General features: G+C 40.5%; 1 protein-coding gene across 1 annotated transcript in view; it reads right to left on the bottom strand.

Moving 5' to 3' along the window:
* The window catches only part of LOC140731693 (carboxypeptidase D-like), a 67691-nt gene extending 60090 nt beyond the window's left edge, over positions 1-7601 (bottom strand). Inside the window, exons 1-2 of the mRNA XM_073053376.1 lie at positions 6932-7601; positions 1882-2148 (exon numbers count right to left, since the gene is read on the bottom strand). Coding sequence (XP_072909477.1) covers positions 1882-2148; positions 6932-7553 — 889 coding nt within the window. The 5' untranslated portion in view covers positions 7554-7601. The remainder of the gene's footprint in view (positions 1-1881; positions 2149-6931) is intronic.
* Positions 7602-24894: the final 17293 nt, after the last annotated feature.

Genomic DNA, 24894 nt, shown 5'->3' with positions numbered 1-24894 from the left:
AAATACTGGAGGAACCCAAGATCAGGCAGCATATATGGGGGGAAATTATGGATCCTACCTCCTTCCTTCCCAGTCCTGATGAAGGGTTTCAGCCCGAAACACGTGTTTGTTTCCTTCCATACATGTTGCCTGACCTGCTGAGCTTCTCCAATATTTTTATGTTTTGCTCTTATGCTAGCCTTTTTTATTCTCACCACATGCCCACCATTAATGTTTCTCAAAGTCCAACTCTACGTCCCTGTTGTGAGAGGTGGAAATGAGTATGGCTGGCCAACAGGGCTCTGCTGAAGCTGTGAAGTCCAATCCCCTGTACAGTGGATACAATGGATTGCAGAACCGTTGATGTACTCCAACCGTACCATCGACTTCACAGGATCATGGAGGTCATTGATAGCCTATGCTCCAATGGGAGCTAAGAATCCAAGTACATACCCATCAAGTTCTTCACAATTTCTACCTCTCACCCAGAATATAGAGGCAATATATTGATAACCATACATTTTTGAGATGTGGGGGGAAAAAACCTAAGCACCTAGCGGGAAACCAATATAGTTAATAGGAAAACTGTACACGGGCAACATAGGAGGCCAGATCAAACCTGAGTCACCAGAAAAATGATAAAGCAGTTCTACTAGATGCTCCCCTGTACCTATTCCCTGTATCTATTCATTGATTAGGGAATAGGAAATATACCAAAACTGTACATTGTATAATTATAAGTAAATAGTATTTTGCTAAATGCTTTATTTCTATAATGAATTGTTTTGTTTTTATATAATTACAAGTTTCCTTCAATCACATTAGAGCTAAGCTACATTATTCATTGCTCAACTCACCTTTTCTTTCTTTTTCAATCTTTTTATTATTGTTATTAATAGCAACAAAATAAAATTGATACATAGATAATGGGATTACAAACATACACATTTCGACTGAACATGAGAATACATAAGCAATGATTACAGTATAAATGAGTATTCCCAAATCATGGACGATACAATATACAAATAAACAAGGCAAACCTAGGTATATCATAGTATATATTAAAATAAAACAGAAAAAAGAAAAAGCGAAAAAAAAAGAAAAAATTATGCAAAAGAAAACTGATCTAATAATAAAGAAAAAAAACCAAAAAAAGAAAAAAGAAAAAGAAAAAATGGAAAAAAGGGCTGTTTATAATATCTCACAAAAATACAAAATCATCAGTGTCGCCAACTCCGATCCTCTCAACATATAAAATCAAAACTGGAAAAACAAATAGGCTTGGAACAGGGTCATATTACATCATATGAAAATATTGAATAAATGGTCTCCATATCTTTTCAAATTTAATAGAAGTATCAAATACAACACTTCTAATTTTTTCTAAATTTAGACATAACATAGTTTGAGAAAGCCAATGAAATACGGTAGGATTAATTTCTTTCCAATTCAACAAAATAGATCTTCTAGCCATTAATGTAAGAAATGCAATCATTCGACAAGCGGAAGAGGATAAATGGAGTGAGTCCATCATTGGTAAGCCAAAAATTGCCGTAATAGGATGTGGTTGTAAATCAATGTTCAACACCACAGAAATAATATCAAAAATATCTTTCCAATATTTTTTCAAAAGCGGACATGACCAGAACATATGAGTTAAAGACGCTATCTCAGAATGACAACTGTCACAGATAGGATTTATATAGGAATAAAAACGAGCCAATTTATCCTTGGACATATGAGCCCTGTGCACAACTTTAAACTGTATTAATGAATGTTTAGCACATATAGATGATGTATTAACTAATTGAAAAATTTTATCCCAATTCTCAATAGGGATAGTAAGGTTAAGTTCTCTTTCCCAATCATTTTTAGTCTTATAAAAGGGTTTCAACTCACCTTCTACATCATACCACATGGCTCCATTGGTGATTCCATCAGGAAAGGTTTCGTCCTGAGTGCTAGAAGAGTCTCTGTTGCAGTGTGGTCTGCCAGTTCTCATCACTGGATGCCTAGCAGCATAAGTCTTGGCCAGGTACTTAAATACCTCATCATCTGGAGACTTACTGTAGTACCCCGAAACTACGTGATCTTTAGAATCATCGTAAGGATAACTGGCAACAACACTTCCACCGTGAAGATTCCCAGAAATCACAAATTTGTTTTCTACAGGAAAATAACAAATTAAAAAATTAGTGTTAAACAATGAAAAAATAAACTTTAATCTCACAAATGCATTACACCAGTGAAATATTATGTTGCATTACACTACATTAAGATCAAGATTTAACATTGAACTTTTTGTTAATCTGTTTCTAAAGAGAGATGATTTCTTTAGAGATACAGGTCCTCTCCTGATGATGAACACCCAACTTAGAGACAGCTTATACGTGTGAATGAGCGCTTGGGAGACTGGCAGGATGGATTTGCTAGCTGCGGGCATCTTCTGCCATGTGAGAACTTGGATTGCTGCAGTACCATCGCAACTTGCAAAGAAATTTGAATGGTCGAGTTAAATGTCCTGGTTTAAATGTGCATTGCCTTTCGTTGCCTTACGTTTTAATCTAAATATATTACCAGTAGCTCCATTTCCAACTTGCAAAACATTCAGGTTACGAATGGTTCTTAGGAATGTGATAACTTGGAAAATACCTGTAGTACAATGCAGACAATGTCCAGAGAGTACAATAAAGAGCAAGAATTTTGAGAATGGTAAATTATAATTAAAATGGAAAACCCTGAATCACACTAACAAACACCGAACAGCTTTTCTATACTTATTCACCTCAAAAGTAAGATTTAGAGATATACCATGAAAAAAATTTGAAAATTTATCAGCAGTAATTGCAACTGGATTAATTATAAACTAAAAACCTACTAATCAACTAATCATTGAAGCCCTTGTGATCAAAGACAGAGTGTAATCTAACCTTGACATTCAATGTTTGTTCACTATTAAGTTCTTGCTGATATTGCTTTCCCTCATTACCAAGATGCACTTACGTATTGAAAAATATCTGAAGGGTAAAAAGACAATAGATCAATCAACCAGTCCAATCTGGAGATAGCAAAAAAATGCATGAGTAATTTGGAAAGTATTGAGAAAGGGATGGGAATGGAAGTAGGTAGTCTTTGTGATGAAATAGATTTGGGTTTGAAACTTAGCTCTCAGACACTGTGTGAAGAGAAGCCTGCATGGATATCTTAAGAAATAGGAAGAGTGGCGGTGGTTACCGGAAGCCAGCAAGAAACCTGGTTGAGATGGAAAATAAATCAGCCACAATCAAATGGCGAAAGAGACTCGATGGGCCAAATAGCCCAATTCTTCTGTGTCTTATGGATGCGAGGCATGAAAAGCAGTATTTCACTGTATCTCAGTACATGGACATGTAACAATAATAAACCAATTGCCATCAACATGCCAGGAGTCATCATTAACCAGAAATGCAAGTGGGATTGCTACCCAATAGCCAAAGCATTTCCACGGTGTTGTGCATTAATCAGTACAATAGGACACTCGGCACTTGTCTGGAAGAACGCAACTCCAGCAACACAATTTCTATATCTAGAATGTAGTCTGCTTATTTGGCCCCTCATCCATCACCCTGAACATTGTTACACTAAATGACTGCAGTTCCTACTTACATAAAGCATGTGACTACTTGCCTGGATCACTCCTAAACTCACAACCTTTACCACAAGATTTTCTCCTGGAACACCACCAGGTTCCCCACCAAACACATAGCACCAAGACTTAGGAGCATATGACTAGTTCTTCATTGTTACTGCATCTATACGCTGATACAGGTTACTCAAAAGCACCAGGTAGTAACTGGCACCAGCAGCTCAAGAAGAGTTGCTAACTACAGCGGTAGCAAGGGCAATTAAGGATGGGTAATAAATACTGGCCCTGCTATCCACATCCATGCCATGTAAATAAATGAAAGGTACAGAAACCTTCATAATCACTTGCATGGTAACAGCAAATAAATTAATCAGCCCACACAATACTTGATACATGTTGTTAATTAAAAACATGGCCAATAAAATATTTACAAGAATGCACAAAGAAAATAAGAAAAAGTAATCCATCTGTGTTTTATTTTATTTATTCTTCCTTTAGTCCTTCTGAAGAGATTGATTCCCAAAGTATGATAGATGTATTAGTTAAACCTTTGCTTGTGAGCTCAAGTCGAGAGTGCTGGCAGACAGCAAGTCAAGCCAAGCCAAATTAGGTACTCGGCCAACATTGCTAGGTAGTACTCTCTACTAGAGCAGCATTAAATCAACAGAGTCAACTTTTCCCCATTTTACCAATTAGAGCATCCTTACTATTACTCACCAATGACTGTTCACCGACTGCAACCAATCAAGTCCAGCTACTTTAGCTGTATTTACACAAGAACAGTAGTAGGCCATGCAATCCTGGGCACATTTTACCACTCAATTAAGTCATTGTCAATCAATACTCATGTCTAGTCTACCATCTGCAATTTGAAATAGCTGGAAATAACTAAACTCCATACTACTTACCTTCCCCAATGTTATGTTAAAAAAATTAAAAATGTACAAAAAGCAGAAACTTATCCAAAGTCTCAAAATCAGAATGAACTGGCGTAAGTAATGAGTTTGATCTGGGGACATGGCACACTTTCAACATAATGTCCTTTCTCGCTTGCTCCCCCCACTAGTAAACAACTTTTTTTGTAATTTAATGTGGTTATCTACACAAATATTCTATTTTTAATCTTATTTGGCCTAATCCCACCAGAGACGATGTTTCCTATGGTGGGGTGGGGTGGGGGGGAGGAGGGAATCCAAGACCAGAAGACACAGCTTCAGAATAAGGGGTGTTCTTTTAGAAAAGATGAGGAGGAACTTCTTTTACCAGAGAGTGGTGAATCTGTGGAATTTGTTGCCACAGGACGCTGTGGAGGCCAAGTCATTGAGCATACCTAAGACAGAGGTTGATAGATTCTTGATTAGTTAGGGCATGAAGGGACTTGGAGAGAAGCAGGAGATTGGGGCCGTGAGGGAAAATGCATCAACTATGATGGAATGGCAGCGCAGACTCGATTGGCCAAATGGCTTTATTCTGCTCCTATATCTTAAGGTCTTATTTCATTTCCTTCATTTCAATACTGTAGTTTAACATCGCATGGCATCCTCCACCAGGTTATTGCCAATTTCTGCTGATCCTCATTTTTGCTAATAACCTCCTGCAGAAAGTAAACCAAATGGGTTTTTTTAAACATCTGTCTAAGCATTCAATGATACTTCCTCATTTGCCTGTTAGTTTATGAACAGTTTCAGTTCCAACAGAAGAAATCCAAAAAGCAAAGGCCATTACATTCCCCCCACCTTTTTCATTTAATAACATCACAGGTGTTCAGTGACATCAGCTCTACCGCCCACCCAATCCTCATCACTTATTCCCTCAATTTTTTTTTTAAAATCCATTAATAATGGCTAGAAGATTCATAACCGACTTCCTTTCCATTGATATTTTTATTTGTATGTACATTAGCATCTGAAATACTTTGCACCCACGGTTTTGAGCCTTTTTTAAAAAAATTATTGAGATCGAGCAGAGAAAGGCCCTTCTTGCCACCTTGCCCAGCAACCCCCTGCTTTACTCCTAGCCTAATCATGAAACAATTCACAAAGACCAACTAACCTGACCGTGGGAGGAAACATACGCAATCACGGGGAGAACGTACAAACTCCTTACAGGCTGCAGCGGGATTGAACCCAGGTCAACTATACTGTAAAGCATTGTATGCTATCGCTCTGCCATTTTAATTCTTCTTTATGTGCTTCTCTGCTCCCTACAACTGATGTTTTTCCAGTCTGCTGCATTTCTGCTTGCTTTGCAATGAGCTCAAGTTTCTTCAGTTAACATGATATCACCTCTTACCATATTGGTTATTGTTGCTTGGTTGCACAACTGAAACACCGAGTGCACCACATTAACCTGCCTTCAATCAGCAAGGCATTGCTAAATAGCTAGGGTGGCTTATAATGAGTCACACATTCCCTCTTCCAGGTGACTGAAAGTAGTGCAGCATTCACAGACCGCACAAGTGTCTCTCAACTTCAAATACATTGATACTCTTCTATCCAGTTTCCACATCTCCAAATATTTCAGTTTTGCTTTCTAATGTGCAGACCACTTTTTTTCATTAGTAGGTAGAAATGATACGTTTTACTAGGGACACAGAAGTCAGTTAACAGCTGGTGTTTTTTTTGGGGGGGGGGAGAAACTGTGTTTGCAATAGATGGGGCATTAATCGACATTGTGAGCAGGCAAGATTCTCAATTCAGTTCCCACCATTCAACGTTCCTTTATCTTAATTACATACCGCCCTAAGACAGCCAAGATCTGAACGAGAAACATCAAGTTTCTGAATTATACAGATTGCGCTACTTGCCCCTGCAGATAATATTCCGTCTAAAAGCACGCTAAAGAGTTGGTTTACACCGATAATAGTGGAAGCTGATGACCTACTTATAATTCAAAGGTATCTAGATAAAGGAAAACCAGCGAGTTTTGTTACTAATTAGCGCCAATGCCATTAAGCATTGCGACTACATGGACAAGCCCGTGCTGTGAACTCCAGCCGGGAGACTTGCACCTTTCATTTGTCCGATATTTGAATTGCGCACCTACCTCATCAGTAATTGGCGCACTATACAGGGTATGAGCGTCTGCAAACCTGTCACTAGTTGAACTCTGTTTTGGAACTCGAGTTGGACGTTTGCCCGTTCAGTAAAATAATAGCTGTGCGACCCTATCATTCATCGTTTCGTTGTACAACTTGGCATCGAACTACGTGCTGATGGCACTTTTGTGAAGCGCTCTATACACGTTTACACATGCTCATATAACTGCCGATAAAGAGATGACGCCCCGAGATTTAAAGTGGTGTTGGGTTTAACCCGCAGATACCTTTAATCCACTTCTCTATGGCCACCACTTCAGGCACTTCTGCCCTGTTCACAGGCATCCCGTTCACTTTCACCCGGGAGAATTGATCCAAGAAGCACCGGTTGAGGTCTTTGTTCTTGGCGTTGTTCCTACCGCGTTCATCGCCGTCGCAATCGCCTTCCTGCGACCTCTCGAAGCCGTCCGGGTTGAGACTGGGCAGGATGTAGATATCGGTGGTGTTGACCAGGCGGTCGACCCGCTCGTTGTGACCGTAACTCTGCAGCAGGTACTGGATCAGGTACAGCAACACCTGGCGGGACACCGTCTCATCGCCGTGCATATTGCCGACGTACTTAAACTTGGGCTTGCCCGGCACTTCCACGCCCGGCGTCGTCGAGATCTCCATGACCCACAACGAACGGTTCTCGATGCTCTGGCCAATGCTGAAGAGCCTGGCGTGAGCACCATAAGCCTGGGCCAAGTCCTTCAGCAGCTTGGTCATTTCCTCGTAGCGGTAGTACCTCGACGTGTCGATGCTGTTCTCCCGCTTGGCCAAGTGAGCGGCCCCGGCTACCGACCACAAAGCCACGGCGCACAGAGTCACCAGACTCGCACTCGGCGTCCGCCACCCTCCGCTCGCCATGTTTGCGTCCGCCTGTGCCGATCAACGCAACTCGCTGCTTTCCCCCCGCCCCCGTCAAAACCTGCCCTGCTGATCGACAGCTCTGCCGACCAAACAGCTGGCCGCTCCCCCGACTCCCGGCTAGGTTGTATTCGCACAGACACGCCTCTCCAGGCACCGATCAATCGAACTCGCTGGGTCGCCGCTCCGCCCTGATTGACAGCGCAGCTGACCAAACACCTCCCCGCTATCCGGCTCCCAGGTCAGATTAGGTTGCGTTCGCATGGAGCCGGCATCCAGATATGACGTCTTTCCCTCGCTTCCAATGGGAGGGACGCTTTCAAATTTTGCACTTTTTCCTCCCCCCCAGGCTTTCGTTTTTCCCCAATGGCCTGGGAGCTACCCAGTATGTACGTCCACATGGACTAAATCTACAAGCACTTGGGAGGTAATGCAGATGTTGTAAATCTGAAATATTAATAAAAGATGCTGGATCTATATTTCTCTAGCTGCCCTGCACTTTCTCTGGATCTGCCACACTTCATTCTGCATTCTGTTTTACTTATTTTATGATCTGTCTGGCACGCAAACAAAAGCTTTTCACACTATCTCAGTACATATGACAATAATAAACTATATACTCAGTAGTACAGAGACAGAGAGACACTCGCAAGATTATGTAACCATTTCTGATGAATAGTCAATCACCAGAAATATTAACTGCTTATCTCTTCATGGTTTCTACCTGATTTGTACAGTCTTTTTTTTGTTTTAATCAGACTTGAGCTTATTTTTTTCTCTCCATTTTAATAGTTATGTAGATACTTGCATCCTTAATTTATTCCAGTTCTAATCCAAAGTAACTTTTCTCTTTCAGTTGATACTGTTTGATCTGCTGAGTTTGCTCTGGGGAGCAAGTGGCAGGATGTACTCTGGCATGACAGGACCTATGCAAAAGACTCATTTGGGAAGAGTCATTTGTGAGATACAGCACAGAAATGGACACTTAGCCCACTAGATCTGCATTGACCATCAACCACCCTGCTTTTGCAAGTATCATATGTTAATCCCATTTTTATTATGATAAAATAGGCCAACATCAGTATGGTTGACAGATCTTACCTTCTTCATTGAAGAACTAGCAAGTAGGATAGACAAAGGTTGATGTTGTGTACTTGGATTTTCAGAAGGCCTTTGACAAGTTGAGAGCCCATGGTATTACAGACAAAATAGTAACATGGGTAGAAGTTTGGCTGACTGACAGGAGGTAAAGAGTGGGAATAAAGGGAGCCTTCTCTAGCTGGTTGCTGCTGTTTCACAGGGGGTCTGTGTTTGGACATGAATTGATGGCTTTGTGGCCAGGTTTCTAGGCGATACGAAGATAGGTGACGGGCAGTTAGATTTGAGGAAAGAGGGAGGCTACAGAAGGACTTAGATTGGGAGAATCGGCAAAGAAGTTGCAGATGGAATACTGTGTCGGGAAGTGTATGGTCATGAACTTGGTAGAAGAAATAAAAGCATAGACTATTTCCTAAATGGAGAGAAAATTTTAAAGTCTGAGGTGAAAAGGGACTTTGGAGTTCTTGTGAAGAATTTTCTAAAGGTTCACTTGCAAGCTAAGTTGGTGGTGAGGAAAGCAAATACAACGTTTGCAGTCATTTTGAGAGGATTGGAATATAAAAGCAACAATGTAATGTTCTATAAGGCACTAGTGAGGCCTCAATTGGAATATTGAGAGCAGTTTTGGGCCTCTTATCTAAGAAATGATGGGCTGACTTTGGAGTGGGGTCAAGGAGGTTCATGAACATGAATCTGGAATTGAAATGAGCAATGGTTGATGGCCCTGGACCTGTACTCACTGGATTCAGAAGAATGAGGGGGGAATCTCATTGAAACCTTTCAAATGATTAAAGGCCTCAACAGAGTGGATATGGAGAGGATGTTTCCGATGGTGGGGGAAGTCTAAGATCAGAGGATACAGCCTCCAAATAGAGAGACGTCCATTTAGAATGGAAATGAGGAGGAATATCTTTAGCCAGAGAGTGATGAATCTGTAGAATTCGTTGCTACAGGTGGCTGTGGAGGCCAAATCACTGGGTATATTTAAGAGGGAGCTTGATAGATTCTTGATTGATAAGGGCATGAAGGGATTCAGGGAGAGGGCAGGAGACTGGGGCCGAAAGGGAAATAGATCAGCCATGATGAAATGGTGGAGCAGACTTAATAGGCCAAATGGCCTAATTTGGACTTCAATTTGGGTATCATCTGTAAGATGTTTGTATTCTCATGAACTGGATGGGTTAACTCCAGGTGCTCCTAGGTTAAATACTGGGTATTTACAGCTCATTGGCCCAGAAGGGTCTGTACTATGCAATATCTCTAAATAAATAAATAAATGTAGATAATGTTTAAGATTGATGACTTTTTAAATTGGAAGTGGAATAAGCCAAGGATGTAAAAGGCTTTAACCAAATCCAGAAAGAGGAAATTGTGAGTGGAAAAGAGAAAATAAGTTCTGAGATCAAAACGGTAAAAACAATGAACTCTCAGACATCGGTCAACATTTGTAGGGAGAGAAAGAGTTAACAGTTCACAAGAACTGGTTATCAATTCTGGTAAGTGATCATCACCTTAAATGTTAATACTGTTTCTCTCTCCAGTGATGTTGCTTGACTTGCTGAGTACTTCCAGCATTCTTTGATTTTATGTCATAAAGTCACAGGGTCATGGGCCACTGCAGTACAGAAGCAGACCCTTTGGCCCATCTAGTTTATGCTAAGCTATTATTTTTCCTAGTCCATTCCACCTACACCTGGATCATAGCCCTCCATCCCCACTCATTGACGTATCTATCCAAGCTTCTCTTAAATGATGAGATCAAACCTGCATATGCCACTTCCACCAGCAGAATGTTCCACGCACTTACCACCCTCTGAGAGAAGAGCTGTCTCTCTCCATCTTGTTTTACGGCGGTTGGCACCCAGCTTAATGGTGCATTACCGCCTCCTTCTGCTCCGGAGTATGCGATAGACTCACATTTAAATCCCTTCACCCAATCACACACATACACATACCCTAACCTACACTTTATCCTCCCCATCCTAGTACCCTGGTGAGGGCAGATAGTGAAGAGCTTCTCCTCCTGTTCCCCTTAAACATTTCACCTGCCACCATTAACTAATGAACAATCATGCTTGAATTCAAATTTTAAGCATCTACAACATTTCCTTTTGAAAATCCTCTGACGAGATGGAAGTGGTGCTAGTTAACAATTGATCATTTTAATGGGGCATAGCAAAATAAAACAGGTGGTCTAAAGAAATTTAAATAGAAATAGGAAAATAATTACCAAATGCTGCTGCCATGGAAATAAAGGGAGTGGTTACAATTGAAAGATGTTTATTGTAGCATGAACAAAGTCATCAGAGAGACTCAGTTGGTAGATATGAAAAGTGATCTTCTTATTTGACAAAATCAGACACTGCAGGCATCATTTTGGAGACTCTTTTGGAGCAAGAGGTCTGCCTGGCCCAACACTACATGATATTTTATATGCTAAAGATCGGCAGACAATTCAGGCTAAAGTCAAAGGACAATTCCATACTAACAGTGCTTCCTTTGAACTGCACGTAACAGTTTCAAATGCCTGGATCTTTCCTACCATCACACCTCCCTGTTTGCACCTATATTACAGACACCCAAATATACACAAGTAATAAATTTAAATCAGCACTGTCTATACTTCCAATTAGTCTGGTTTGTAGTTGTTAGGAACCCATTGTTCAGAGCTGCGTTTTAGATTTAATCCACAATTCATTCTTGAATCTGAAGGCTAGTGGCCGAAGTCAGTTAAAGTCATTTGCTACATGTGCTAACCCCAAAAATCACTCTAATAATGTTCTTCCATTGTTAAGTGCTACATAAAATGGCTGTGATCCTCAAGCCGCCATTGAGTGTCAAGTCAGGTCTATTGTCATTTATCTATATACATGTCTACTGTCAAATGAGACAACATTTCTCCGGTCCAGGGTGTGGTGAACTACATATACCCGTCTGGACACGTCCCCTGCTGACTGCTCCTGTGGCTCCTCCCACAGACCCCAAGAAACTTCGCCACATGGGGACTCTTTTTAATACAAAGGGGGGGGGGGGGTGAATGTGGTGAACTACATATACCTGTCTGGACATGCCCCCTGATGACTGCTCCTGTGGCTCCTCCCACAGACCCCGGTATAAAGATGATTGAGGTCTGAGCCCGGCCTCTCTGTCGCCAGGATGTGGTATGGTGGTCAATCACTGCTTGTTCCTTCTTCCAGTCAATAAAAGCCGATACCTCGCCTTTACGTCTCAGAGTGAGTTATTGATGGTGCATCACAGGGTGTATGGCACAGTGGTACATATAACACACAATAACTTAGGAAAGTAAGGATAAAATATACAGATGAATTACACATAAATAAATAAAGAGCATAAATTACATATTGTAAGGTAAAGAACAGATTAGCCAGTGACACTTCATGAACCAGTGACAATTGGAATGTGATGCAGCAGGGAGTTCAGAAGCCTAATGACCTGAGGGAAGAAACTGTGGGAGGTGAAGGACAGAGTTGGTCAGGCAGCACAAGGTCATGATGCATAGTGACTGGCTCTGTCTCCGCTAACAAACACAAATTAAACTGTGGCTCCTCAACAACACAGACAAAAGACTGGGGGATCTCAGCAGGCCAGGCAGCATCTATGGAGAAGAGTACAGTTGACGATTCAGACCAAGATCCAGCAGCCACCCATTTTAATTCCACTTCTCATTCCCATTCTGACATGCCTCCTCTACTGTCACAATGGAGCGACACTCCGGTTGGAGGAACAACACCTTGTATTCTGTCTGGGTAGCCTCCAACCTGATGGCATGAACATCGATTTCTTGAATTTCCGGTAATGCCCCCCCCCCTCCCCTCACCATTCCCCATCCCCTTTTCCCTCTCTTACCTTATCTCCTTACCTGCCTATGGTGCTCCTCCCTCCTTTCTTCCCTCTATGGCCTTCTGTTCTCTCCTATCAGATTCCCCCTTCTGCAACCCTGTATCTCTTCCACCAATCAACTTCCCAGCTCTTTACTTGCCCCCCTCCCCTCCGGTTTCACCTATCACTTTGTGTTTATTCCTCCCTTCCCCCCACTTCCGTATTTTGACTCCTCGTCTTTTTTCCCAGTCCTGATGAAGGGTCTCGGCCCGATTCATTGGCTGCACTCATTTCCATAGACGCTGCCTGGCCTGCTGCGTTCCCCTAGCATTTTGTGTGTTTTGCTTGGATTCCAGCGTCTGCAGATTTTCTCCTGCTGTGGATCCTCAAGACTTCCTGCTGGGAGACAGAGAGGTAGAGAAACAACTTGTCCATGGTTAATGGGATAGAAGAAATAAAGCAGAATGTGAAAATTTAGAAGTAAGCATGGTGCTTAGGGCCACTACAATTATAAATTCTCAATTAATTTATGAACATACCTATGATTTTCATGTGAAAATCAAAACCTCAAAGCCCATCTTGTGATACCCGAAAATAAACTATTAAATATGCGAGCTTCAGGATATAAACTTAACATAATTTCAGTCGCAGCTACACCAAAATGTATTTGACACATGTATGGCAAGGAAAAAATATTAAACCCTCTTCATCTTAATAGAAATAGCACTTGAAATGTGCAGTTGGTATCGCGTGAATTTCTCTCACCTTTCTGTTTAATGGTATTGGCATGTTCCTCGAAACTCTGACAATATCATTTTCCATTTGGTTCTCAGAAATTTTGTTTTTTTTCCTCTCTTATTTTCTGCTATACACTCATCACATTTATAAATATATATTAATTCTGTGCTGAGGCCTAAAACATCTCCCACTAAACAATGAATTATTTAATTTCTTACTACCAATGTGCCACCAGGTGCTGATCATGAGACAGTACAGTACCATGTGCTCATGAATTTATAAAATGAGAATCAAGCTTATTATCAGTGACATATCTCAGGAAGTTTGTTGTTTTTTGGCAGTACAGTGCAAGACATTTAAAAAATTACCATAAATTACAATTTTAAAAAATAAATAGTGCAAAAGACAAATAGTGAGGTAGTTTGCATGAATTCGGCAGAGGCGAAGAGGCTGTTCCTAAAATGTAAAGTGTGCATTTTCAGGCTCATGTACCTCCTCCTTGATGGTAGTAATGCAAGGTCGAAGACATTTCATGCATAATTGTTTTATTCCTGTACACCGATCTGTAAGATATTGACTGTTCACTTCAAATAACAACTTGTAGAGTTATTCTTCTTTTTCTGCATTGTATCTGTACCTTGCAATAAGATATTTCAGGCAGCTCTCTGATTTTTATCCTTGTCTCTCTAATACTCTTGTTGATTGAATTAAATCTGACACTTCTCCAAACCGTTCCTCTTTCATATTATGTTAGTCGCTCTCTTGCTTTGGACAGAACTATTCTGCTTCTCAATTGCCATCATCATGTTAAGGCAGATACCATACCTGCCTCCTTTACCATTTGCTTTTATGAATGGTACAATATTTATGACTCTTTTTCCAACTTATTTTCATCACTGTGGAAGAAGACATCAGAGCTGAAACTGCAATCTCACCTATCTGCTTCTAAACCAGGGGTTCCCAAGCTGGGGTCCGTGGTCCCCTAAGTTAATGATAGGGGTCCATGGCATAGAAAAGGCTGGGAATCCACATTCAAAACTGGACTAGACAAAAAGATTCAGTTTTGAGGTAAAACACTTCCTTATTTTTTTATTTTAGGGATACAACACTGTAGCAGGCCCTTCCAGCCTATTAAGTCCATGCATCCAAGTGATCAATTAACCTACTAAATGATATGTTTTTGGAATGTGGGAGGCAACTGGAGCACGTGGCGGATATCCACGCAGTCGTAAGATTAGAGTGCAACCTCCTTACATGCAGCGGTGGGAATTGAACTCAGGTTACTCTTGCTAAAATAGTGTTACGCTGTTACGCTACTGTGCTGCCCCATTAGCTGTATGAAGGTAAGATTGGAAAATCAGACGTAAACTCATATCCTACCAGACTGTAAATTAAAATATACATTTTAACTTCCCATAGATATTTTAATATCTTCAGTGCAATGCTAAACTAAAATCTAAATGTTATGATCCCTCAGATCAATCCCTGGGCCATGAAAATATTTGCCAATTAGCACAGAGTCTGATGGAATTTTTAAATTCAAGAGACAACTGTTGGGTCACATGTAAAAGGGTAGCTCATGCAGAATAACATGTCATTATGTCTTTATTCTTGCATCAGTTGCTTATCAGACAGGGAAGAGCTTTTTCATGATTGAACACTTAGTTTGATTCCCTAGTTGATTAAGTGGGTAGAAGTGGAGAGTTCCAGATGCTGCATTGCACGGCAAGAGATGTGTAGAAGCTGATGAGGCACTGAATAGCATTATAAGAAGTTTCATCCTTACTATTGCATACGTGTTTTTTTGAGTAGTCGTGTTGTAAACAGCTGCCAGGGGATCCTCTATTCCCAACACTATTTTGGATACCAGCCACATTGGTCAAATTTCACTGAAAGAACCCTCTTCTTGACTTCTGTGAAAATCTGCCTTAATCCAATAAATGGAGAAGAATTACAGACCAGTTTTAGTCAAATACAAAAGTAAAGACTTGAGACATAGTACACCCTACACATAACTCTCTGTGTAATGTTAAACAAAACAACAACACAATATTGACATTATTTATATGGAAACTGAACAAATGTTGCTGTAGGAATGACATTCTTCTTAGATGAGTTCTGCGACATATTGGTAAGATGAAAGTACAGCTAAATATGTCATGTACCATTCAGCTATATCTTCTAATTTACAGTAACAAACCACAACAAATTCAGAGTTGATCAAATGATAAACGTTTTTATTACTTGCAAACGAAAGTCTGTCTCCGTACTTGTAGTCATTGCTTCAATCTTACAGCTCAAAACAAACCATTTTTACATGTTTACAGAGTCCAGCAATTTATCAACATCATATCTTTAAGATTGTTCCATCCCACAACCACATTGCCTGCTTATCTGCGTTCGTCACATCTGCCTTTAATCAGTCCATTTATCTTTCGAAGCTTCTTCCCCTCATGGCAGCTGTGTCCTATCTTTCCCTGTTGTCAAATCATTACATGCCATAATCACATCCCTATTGTAAAACACACACACACACACACACACACACACACACACACACACACACACACACACACACACACACACACACACACACACACACACACACACACACACACACACACACACACACACACACACACACACACTTCTTGTAAGCCTCCATCCAACCAGCAAAGCGCTCTGGGATCACACAGGTTCCATTTTGTCACATTACGTTTTAAGTAAGTTATAAATTCCTAAAGACCTCAGGGTTACAGGTATATTTCCACATTGGCCTAGTGTTGCCTGAAACTGACGCCTGAAATGGAAAGATTTCCATTTGCTAGTACAAACGTCCATCTTCTTAATGGGCACTGGTTTTAACTAATAAGTTTATAAGTGACTACAATTGTCTTTCCACGGAACTAAAAGAATTACATCATGCTCATAGCTCACATGAACTCAGGAATCTGAATTTTTTCTCCCAGAGGGAAAATTCCTCACCATAAAGTCAAGCTTTAGTGGCCCCCAGATTTAAAGAAATTTCTAAATAGTGGTTGACTGCTCTATCTTCCACTTCAAATGAGAATTAACAAGCAGTTGCTTTATATTATCAAGTCAACCCACTATTAATTTTGCTATTAATGTAATAGCAAAATTAAAAGCGTAGGAATTAAACTAAGATGTTTCAAAATCATGTAGTTCGATTTAACCCGTCGTCTCTTTCTCCACAGTGAAAAGAGTTGAATCAGATTCTTAATAGACGTTTTTTCTTTTTGTAGATTTTATTTTAAACTTCAAGATTAGAATCAACCAATTCACTTCTCAATGGTATGCTGTGTTGAAAAAGACACCACCATTTAATTATTAATACAGACTCAGTTATTGTTTTATCTATCATGTTGCCAGCACTCATTGCCTGTTTCCAATTGTCTTTAAATAGAATGGTTTGCTTATCCATTTAAAGTCAAATAAAGGTCAGATCAGAAAAGAATGGCAGATTTCCTTCCCTGAGTGAGCCATTATGAACCAATTGGATTACAAAATTATGTTGGCCATCATTACTATTAACTGAATTTAAATTCCATAGCTGGCATGGTGGGATTTGAACTCAATCTCTGGATTATTAGTCAATGGCTCCAGAATGCCAGTTTGCCTGTTTATGCATTGCATTAACATCATACTGATGCTGCACAGTCATTTAATCACATCTATTATAAGGGTAAGTTAATTAAAACCCTAACAACCCAGAAATTAATGATTGCACTGTTACCAAAATAAATTATGAAACCAAATCCAAGCAATTTGATAATTTAAGGATATAGGCTTTGAAAGCTGAAGCAACACACACAAATTGCTGGAGGAACTCAGCTGCTCAGGCACTATCTATGGAAATGAACAGTCGACATTTTGAGCCAAGAACCCTTCATCAGGACCGGAAAGGAAGCGGGAAACTGCCAGAATAAAAAAGGTGGGGGGAGGGAAATGAGGATAGCTAGAAGGTGATAGGTCAAGCCAGGTGGGTAGGAAGGGTAAAGGGCTGGAGATGAAGGAATCTGATTGGAGAAGAGGGTGGAACATAGGAGAAGGGAACCCAGGAGGAGGTGATAACCAGGTGAGAAGATGTAAGAGGCCAGAATGGGGAATAGAAGTAGGGAGGGGGAGTGAAATTTTTTTACGGGAAGGAGAAATCAATATTTATGCATTAGGTTGGAGGCTACACAGACAAAATATAAGGTGTTGCTCCTCCACCCTGTAAGTGGACTCATTTTGGCATGAGAGGACATAGACCGACATACTGGAATGGGAATGGGAATGGGAATCAAAATTAAAATGTTTCACCATCGGGTAGTTCTGCTTTAGGCAGATGGCGCGGAGGTGCTCAACGAAGTGGTCCCCCAATTTACATTGGGTCTCACTAACGTAAAGGATTCCAGCCCAGGAGCACAGGATGCAATAGACAACAACCCCAGCAGATTCACAGGTGAAGTGTTGCCTCTCCTGTTTGGAGCCCTGACTGGAAGTGAGGGAGGAGGTAAATGGGCAGATGTAGCACTTTGGCCAGTTGCAGGGATAAGTGCCAGGAGCGAGATCAGTGAGGAGGGACAAATGGACAAGGGAGTCACAGAGGTAGCGATCCTTGTGGAAAGCAGGGGACGGTGGGTAAAGATATATTTGGTGGTAGGATCCCTTTAGAGATGGTGGAGGTTGCGGAGGATGATGTGTTAAATGCAGAGACTCATGGGGTGGTAGGTAAGGACGGGGGAGCTCTATCACTGTTAAGGTGGTGGGAAGTTGGGGTGAGTGCAGATGCTCAGGAAATGGAGGAGATGCGGGTGCAGGCATCATCCATGGTGGAAGAAGGGTAACTCCATTATTTGAAGAAGGAGAACACCTCTAATGTTCTAGAAAGGAAAGCTGCATCCCGGAAACCAATGTGGCGGAGATGAAGGAACTGAGAAAAGGGAATAGCATTTTTACAGGAGGCAGGGTGGAAAGAGGTATAGTCAAGATAACAGTGGGAATTGGTAGCTTTATAAAAGATGTCGGTTGACAGTTTGTCTCCAGAGATGGAAAAGACCAAGAAAGGGGAATGAGTTGTCAGAAATGGACCAAGTGAACTTAAGGGTGGGGTCAAAGAGGAAGAGCTGGGTATCATTACCAGGGATATCTTGGAACATGTGGGTGGCCATGGCTACCCCTTGAGTCAGAAGGCAGTGGGAAAAACCAAAGGAAAAATTGTTGAGGGTAAGGACTAGTTCTGCCAAATGGAGGAGGATGCTGATGGAGGGGAACTGGCTGGTTCTTTAATTGAGAAAGAAATGGAGAACCTTAAGCCCTTCATGATGGAGTAAAGGAGTGTGTACAGACCGGACATCCATGGTGAAAATGAGGCGGTCAGGGCCAGGAAATTGAAAGTTAGTGAGGAGATAGGCAGCACGAAAAGTGTCGATGATGTAGGTGGGAAGTGACTGAACCAAGGAGGATGGAATGGACTTTGTGTGAGGACACGAGTTCAGTGGGGGAGGAGCAGGCAGAGACAATGAGATTTTGAGGGAAAACATAAAAGATTACTTACAGAAAAAAGAATCTGTCACAACAATCCCTAATCAGTCCAGTCCTTATGACTTAGCTTGACAGGATGTGGCTGAATGCTAATCCTCTCTCAAGGTGACTAGCAGGTCAGTTTTGAAATGATTATTCAAATAGACAAAAACAATACAGCGGCTCTGGTTTTGTAGCTAACGGGAGAAGAATTTCAGAGTGTATACATTGATAACAAAATGAACCTGTGAACCTTTCAACTCCTGAACCTTTTTGAGTTCAAGGCTTTGATGACCGAAGGCATGGGTGCAATTAAATTTCCAGATCAATGAGAAACTGGAATTAGGGAAGCACAAATAGTTTGAATGGATTTAGGGATGAGACAGTAGGAAAGGATTTAAAAATAGATGAGAATTGTGAAGTTGAAACATTGGTTAACAGGGATCCCCAGTATTTCAGTAAGCAGAGGGACACCTGGTAAAAATGGTGTAACGTCTATGAGAACAGGGCAACAGAATTGTATGATCATTACTCTGAATGGATTAAAATTAGGATTAGAAGTGCATTAGAATTGTCAAGTGCAAAGCTGTCAAGGAAGGTTTCTTCATTAAGTGAGCTGAAGAAAAGATTGAGTTGGAGCAAACTGAAAGATCACACGGAGTTGGTGTTCTCAAAATAACAAGTAATTTATTAATTTATTTCCGTGTTCTTACTGAGTTCTCAACTGATATGTCATTACTTCTTGTATGCTAATTATACAGCCTTTAATGTGAATTTCATCCTTGATTGAAATTTTACAGGAAGTATTTAATTGAATACCACAGATGTGCGCTTATGAAATCAATGGACAACTTCTCTAGAAACTTGCCTCTGGTTAATAGCAATAGCAGTTAGTCATTCTATTCTGCTTTTAGAATTCAGTTCCAAACAAGTTTCAGAAGTCAAATAGAATTAATATGATTCAGACCAGTGATAAATTCCTTTCCAAGAGACTGTTTGCTTCTCTCTGTTAAAACCAACCAATATTATGCTAAGTGCTTGAATTATCTAAGGGTCTTGGGAAAATATCCTTCACACCTATTATCTAGCTTTGGTCTGGAAGCATCTGCGTGCAGTAAAACTAACCAATGTTCATAGAACAGAACATATCACAACGGTTTCAAAAAGTATATTAAGAAAGAATAAATGTCAGAAGTAAAATAATACATCACACACTACAAATAATGGAATATAAGATTTTACAAAAGTGATGTGGAATTATTTCAAATTAAAAACAGAGAAGAAAAGAATCAGAAATAAAAGAAGATACAGTACTGTGCCAAAGTCTTAGGCATATGTACCATACAGTATATAGCCAGGGTGCCTAAGACATTTTATGTGTTGCACTGTACTGTTGCCACAAAAACAAGCAAATTTCATGACATATGTGAGTGATGATAAAACTGATTCGATATGGGTCTCTATTGTTGACTGAGAGTGGGAAGGGGGCAGGGAGAGGAGAATCATAGTTGGGAAAGGGGGAAGGGAGAGGGGAGCGAGTGGGAAGCATCAGAGAGACATTCTGTAATGATCAATAAACCAATTGTTTGGAATTAAATGGCTTTGTATGGTGTATCAAGGCTGGGTGTGTCTGTACCCGTGCTACTGGTATTCCTTGTCTACCACCTGTCCCACATGCCTCCCATGGCACTCCACCCTTGCCATTGCCAACATCCTCCGCTCCTGCCAGACTTACAATCTCACTGTCTGCTCCATGTTGACAAATACAGTTCTGTGTAAAAGTCTTAGGCATCCCTAGCTATGTATATGTGCCTAAGACTTTTGCACAGTACTATATATTTAAAACAAATTCTGGGGTTGTGCTTTCCTTCTTTTGAAATATCTGCAAATATCTTCTTCAGGACTTGCGTGAAACCTTGTACGTATCTCCCAGTCATTCACACAACTTCGCAAAGAGACTCTGACTCGTGAAATGTAAAAGAACTTGCAATTTTATTTCAGGTTACATAATTTGCTGAGTCATTCTAATTCTTGGTACATTTCTAATAGAACATAAAGTTAATGCAAGCATTTGCCCAACACAGATTTAATACACGCCTAACACATTTTCACTCCCTCTATCTCTCTCTCTCCCTCTCCCCTCTCTCTTTCTCTTTTGTTATGTAACTAAAATGGAACTCAAAGTTGCCAGATTCATGCACTGGTTTAAAGCTCATAGAAGAGTCACACAGTTTAACCAAGTTCAGAAAACATAGCAAAGTTCCAGAGGTTAAACAGACAAGACCACATAAAACAAAATTATACAATCTTTATGGAATTTTTTAGACTTAAATCTTCTAAAGCTAAGGTATGTGTTTTGGACATATTGATCATTCATACACATGCATACACTCAAAGTCCTCACAACAAACAAATCTATGTCAGTTTTCTCTTTCTGATCTCTGTTTTATGAGAGAACACAAGAAGCAGGAGCAAGAGTAGTCTATCTGGCCTGCTGGGCCTTCTTCATCTTTCGATACGATCATGCCTGATGTGGCTGTGGACTCAGTTCCACCTATCTGGTTTTTTCCATAATCCTTAATTCATCTGCTATGTAAATAAAAATATATACCTAACTGTCCTTTCTACTATGGTTCTCTCTCTCTGCTCCTATCACATTCCTTCCTCTCCAGCACTTTATCTTTCCTTCTCACCTGACTTCACCTCTCACCTTCCAGCTAGCCTCCTTTCCTTCCGCCCACATTTTTATTCCGGCACCTTTCCAGTCCTGAAGAAGGGTTTCAGCCAGAAATGTCGACTGTTTATTAATTTCCGAGGTGCTGCCTGACTTGCTGGGTTCCTCCAGCATTTTGTGCGTGTTGCTTTGGATTTCCAGCATTTGCAGACTTGGTTGTGTTCATATTTAACTGTCTTAAATATATTTAATGAGGTGGTCTCTACAGCAGACAATTCCAAAGGTTCACTGTGAAAATTAGTTTCTCCTCACCTCCATCCTAAATGTATTCCCGTTAATCTTGAGACTATGTCCCCTAGTTCTAGTCTCGATTACCAGTGAAAACAACTTTCCTGCCTCATAATTTCATAAAGATTTCATATTTTATTATATTTGTCTAAGATCCCCTCTCATACTATCACCTGATAGCCCAGTTCATCACGAGTAAAACCCTTCCCAACATGGAGCACATCTGCACGAAGCGTTATTGCAGGAAAGCAGTATCCATCATTGGGGACCCCCACCACCCAGGATATGCTCTCTTCTCGCTGCTGCCATCAGGAAGAAGATACAGAAGCCTCAGGACTCACACCGTCAGGTTAAGCAACAGTTATTACCCCTCAACCATCAGGCTCTTGAACCAAATGGGATAACTCCACTCCACTTCACTTGCCCCATCACTGACATGTTCCCACAATTTACGGACTCAATTTCAAGGACTCTTCATCTCATGTTCTCAATATTTATTGATATTTATTTATTATTATTATTTCTGTCTTTTGCATACTGGATGAATGCTCAAGTTGGTGTGGTCTTCCATTGATTCTATTATGGTTAGTATACTATTAAGTATGCCCACAAGAAAATAAATCTCAAGGTTGTATATAGTGACATATATGTACTCTGATATTAAATTTACTTTGAACTTTGATCTTATTCAGGTATAAAATTTGTTTGCCCTACAATCCAGCCTTGCTACACTTAAAACACTTCATTTTTCTGACCGTTCTTAATTCCGTTTATATGTGAGTTATGTTTTGGGCTTCAGCCTTATGAAACTTCCTTCGAGACGGCCACTCAAATTGGTTTGAAGTCTCCTTCCACTTCCGCCTATATGAGTGCTCTCAGGTTGTCTTGTGGTTTCCGTTAAGTTGGGGCAGTAAAATCTTCTTCATGATTCAACGCTGCTGGGTTTTCCCCAATCTCTGGCATTGCTGCCATGTGACTTAAACACATTACCCCGCCTCACACCCATTCTTTCTTTCACTTGCCACAGCTTTCTCATCTATCCGTCCCACCACACCTCCAAATTATTCCCTTCCTCCACAGCCCATGCCAGAGGGGTTTACAGCACTCTGTGCTCCTAACATCTGCTGCAGCTGTTCAATCTCTTCTCTGCCTGCGTGCGTTTCGGATTCCTTGTGTACTTGGAAAGCTGGCATTTTATCACTGTACTTCTGACACTCTGGTGTTTCATTTTCCCGTCCACTAACCACCGATTTGCATTATTTGCCACACTGACGTTCTAACTCAGCTGCTTGTGCTTCTAGGATGTTTTGCCTTGTCTTCATGGTTCCCTTCCCTCCTCTCCAGTCTAATCTTTTTATTTTCTATCATCAGTCTCGCTATTGTTTCATCCTTCCTCACAACTTTTCATCCTTCCATAGATGTTTCTTCTAAAAGTAAACTGCTTTTCATATCTACTCTTTCTGTAATTTGGAAGAAGTAGGTGTCTTCACACAACTGGTGTCCTTTCCCTGGGAGGGAGGGTGGTGACACGTCTCTACCAAAATGGGTGCAAGGTGCTCCTTCTCTCCGTTAGCCTGCAGGTCATCCACGGGCAAGGTGTAGCACCTGCTTAACCCTCTCCCTCTGATCTGGGTCATGTGAAGCCATGGAAGGATGTGGTATGAGCAGCTGGTACATATCACAAGTCCTGGTTATGCGACCACTGACACCAGGCAGAAAATCTTTGAAGAGTATTGATAATGTCCCAGAAGAAGGCGATGGCAAATCACTTCCGTAGAAAAAATTGCCAAGAACAATCATGGTAGTGGATAGACCATGATCGCCCATGTTATATGACACGGCACATAATGATTATGGTGTCTTTTCTACAAAATATGTTAAATTTCTAAATACAGCTTAATCTATCACTTTCTATTCTATCCAAAGAATACCCGGTAGTTTTTTTTTACTGTTTTACTAAGTTTTCTATTTCATTCCCTCTCCCTTTATCGGTTCTTTAGTACTTCGCCCGCTCTTTCTGCTGCTTATTTGTTAAAGGATTTGCCTGTATCAAGAAAAATCATTAAAGCTAAATACCATTCAAAAATACCATGTTGTTCTTACATGAAGAAGAAACAGATGTGTTCAAGATGTTGTGAGCAAAATGAAGGAAATCACGGAGAAACTGGGTAAATGAGGAGGGATTTACAGAATTAGAAAGAATTTACAGAATTCAACAGACAGGCAAACGAGTCAGTAATTTATGCAAATAGATTATACCAATATTAATGCAAACTAGTTAGAGAGAATGATTTTTGCAAAATCAAAAATGTTGGGCATAATGTATCAGTATGAATGAATAGAGAATGAATAAGACTGAATTATATATATTTATTTTGGATATTTGCACAGCTTTGTTTTATAGGCTAGCAATGATATTTTTAAGATGGTGGATGAGGTAAAGTAAGTATTGTCAGGTTTAAACATGTCCAGTACTGTACAAAAGTCTTCGACACACGTTTATATAGACTTTTGTACAGCTGTTCCCTGCAAGGGTGCTCAGACTCTGCGGCAGAGCCCGTGGTTGTGTCGATAAGTTAACACACTAGGGCGGCATAGTACAGTAGTGGATAGTGCAATGCATTAATACTAGCTGTATGACTGGAGTTCAATTCCTGCCGCTGTCTGTTCACTCCGTGTCCATGTGGGTTTCCTCTAGATGCTGCAGTTCCTACATTCCAAAGACGTACGAGTTAGGATGAGTGAGCCATGGGGATGCTCCGTTGGTGCGGGAAGCACGGTGACACTTGTGCACTGCCCAGCACAACAAGTTGGACATTTCACTGTATGCTTCAATGTTTTGACGTACATGTGACAAATAAAGCTGATTTTTAAAGATAAAAGATCCTCATTTGAATTTATATGTTATGTTTAGTAACTGCAGAAACTAAATGAAAGAAAAACATCAGAGCCCAGCATAGCTTGTCTACATAGTTATTCTTTTGTAAGGTGTTCACGTATGACATGATGGCATAATGACATATGCCATTCACGTGCTTCTTACATGTCACCCATAATGAATTACGTAAACAACAAACAGTGCATAATCAAACAGTATATTTACAATATCACTCAAATTCATTACACTCCTCCCCGCTTAGCTATAAACTCCAACTCAAAATAGAATGCATCTTAACT

This window comes from Hemitrygon akajei, chromosome 8 (assembly GCF_048418815.1).
Source record: "Hemitrygon akajei chromosome 8, sHemAka1.3, whole genome shotgun sequence".
Lineage (NCBI taxonomy): Eukaryota > Metazoa > Chordata > Chondrichthyes > Myliobatiformes > Dasyatidae > Hemitrygon > Hemitrygon akajei.
Note: the sequence above shows the minus strand (reverse complement) of the source record. Positions and strands in the feature narration are given on the sequence as shown.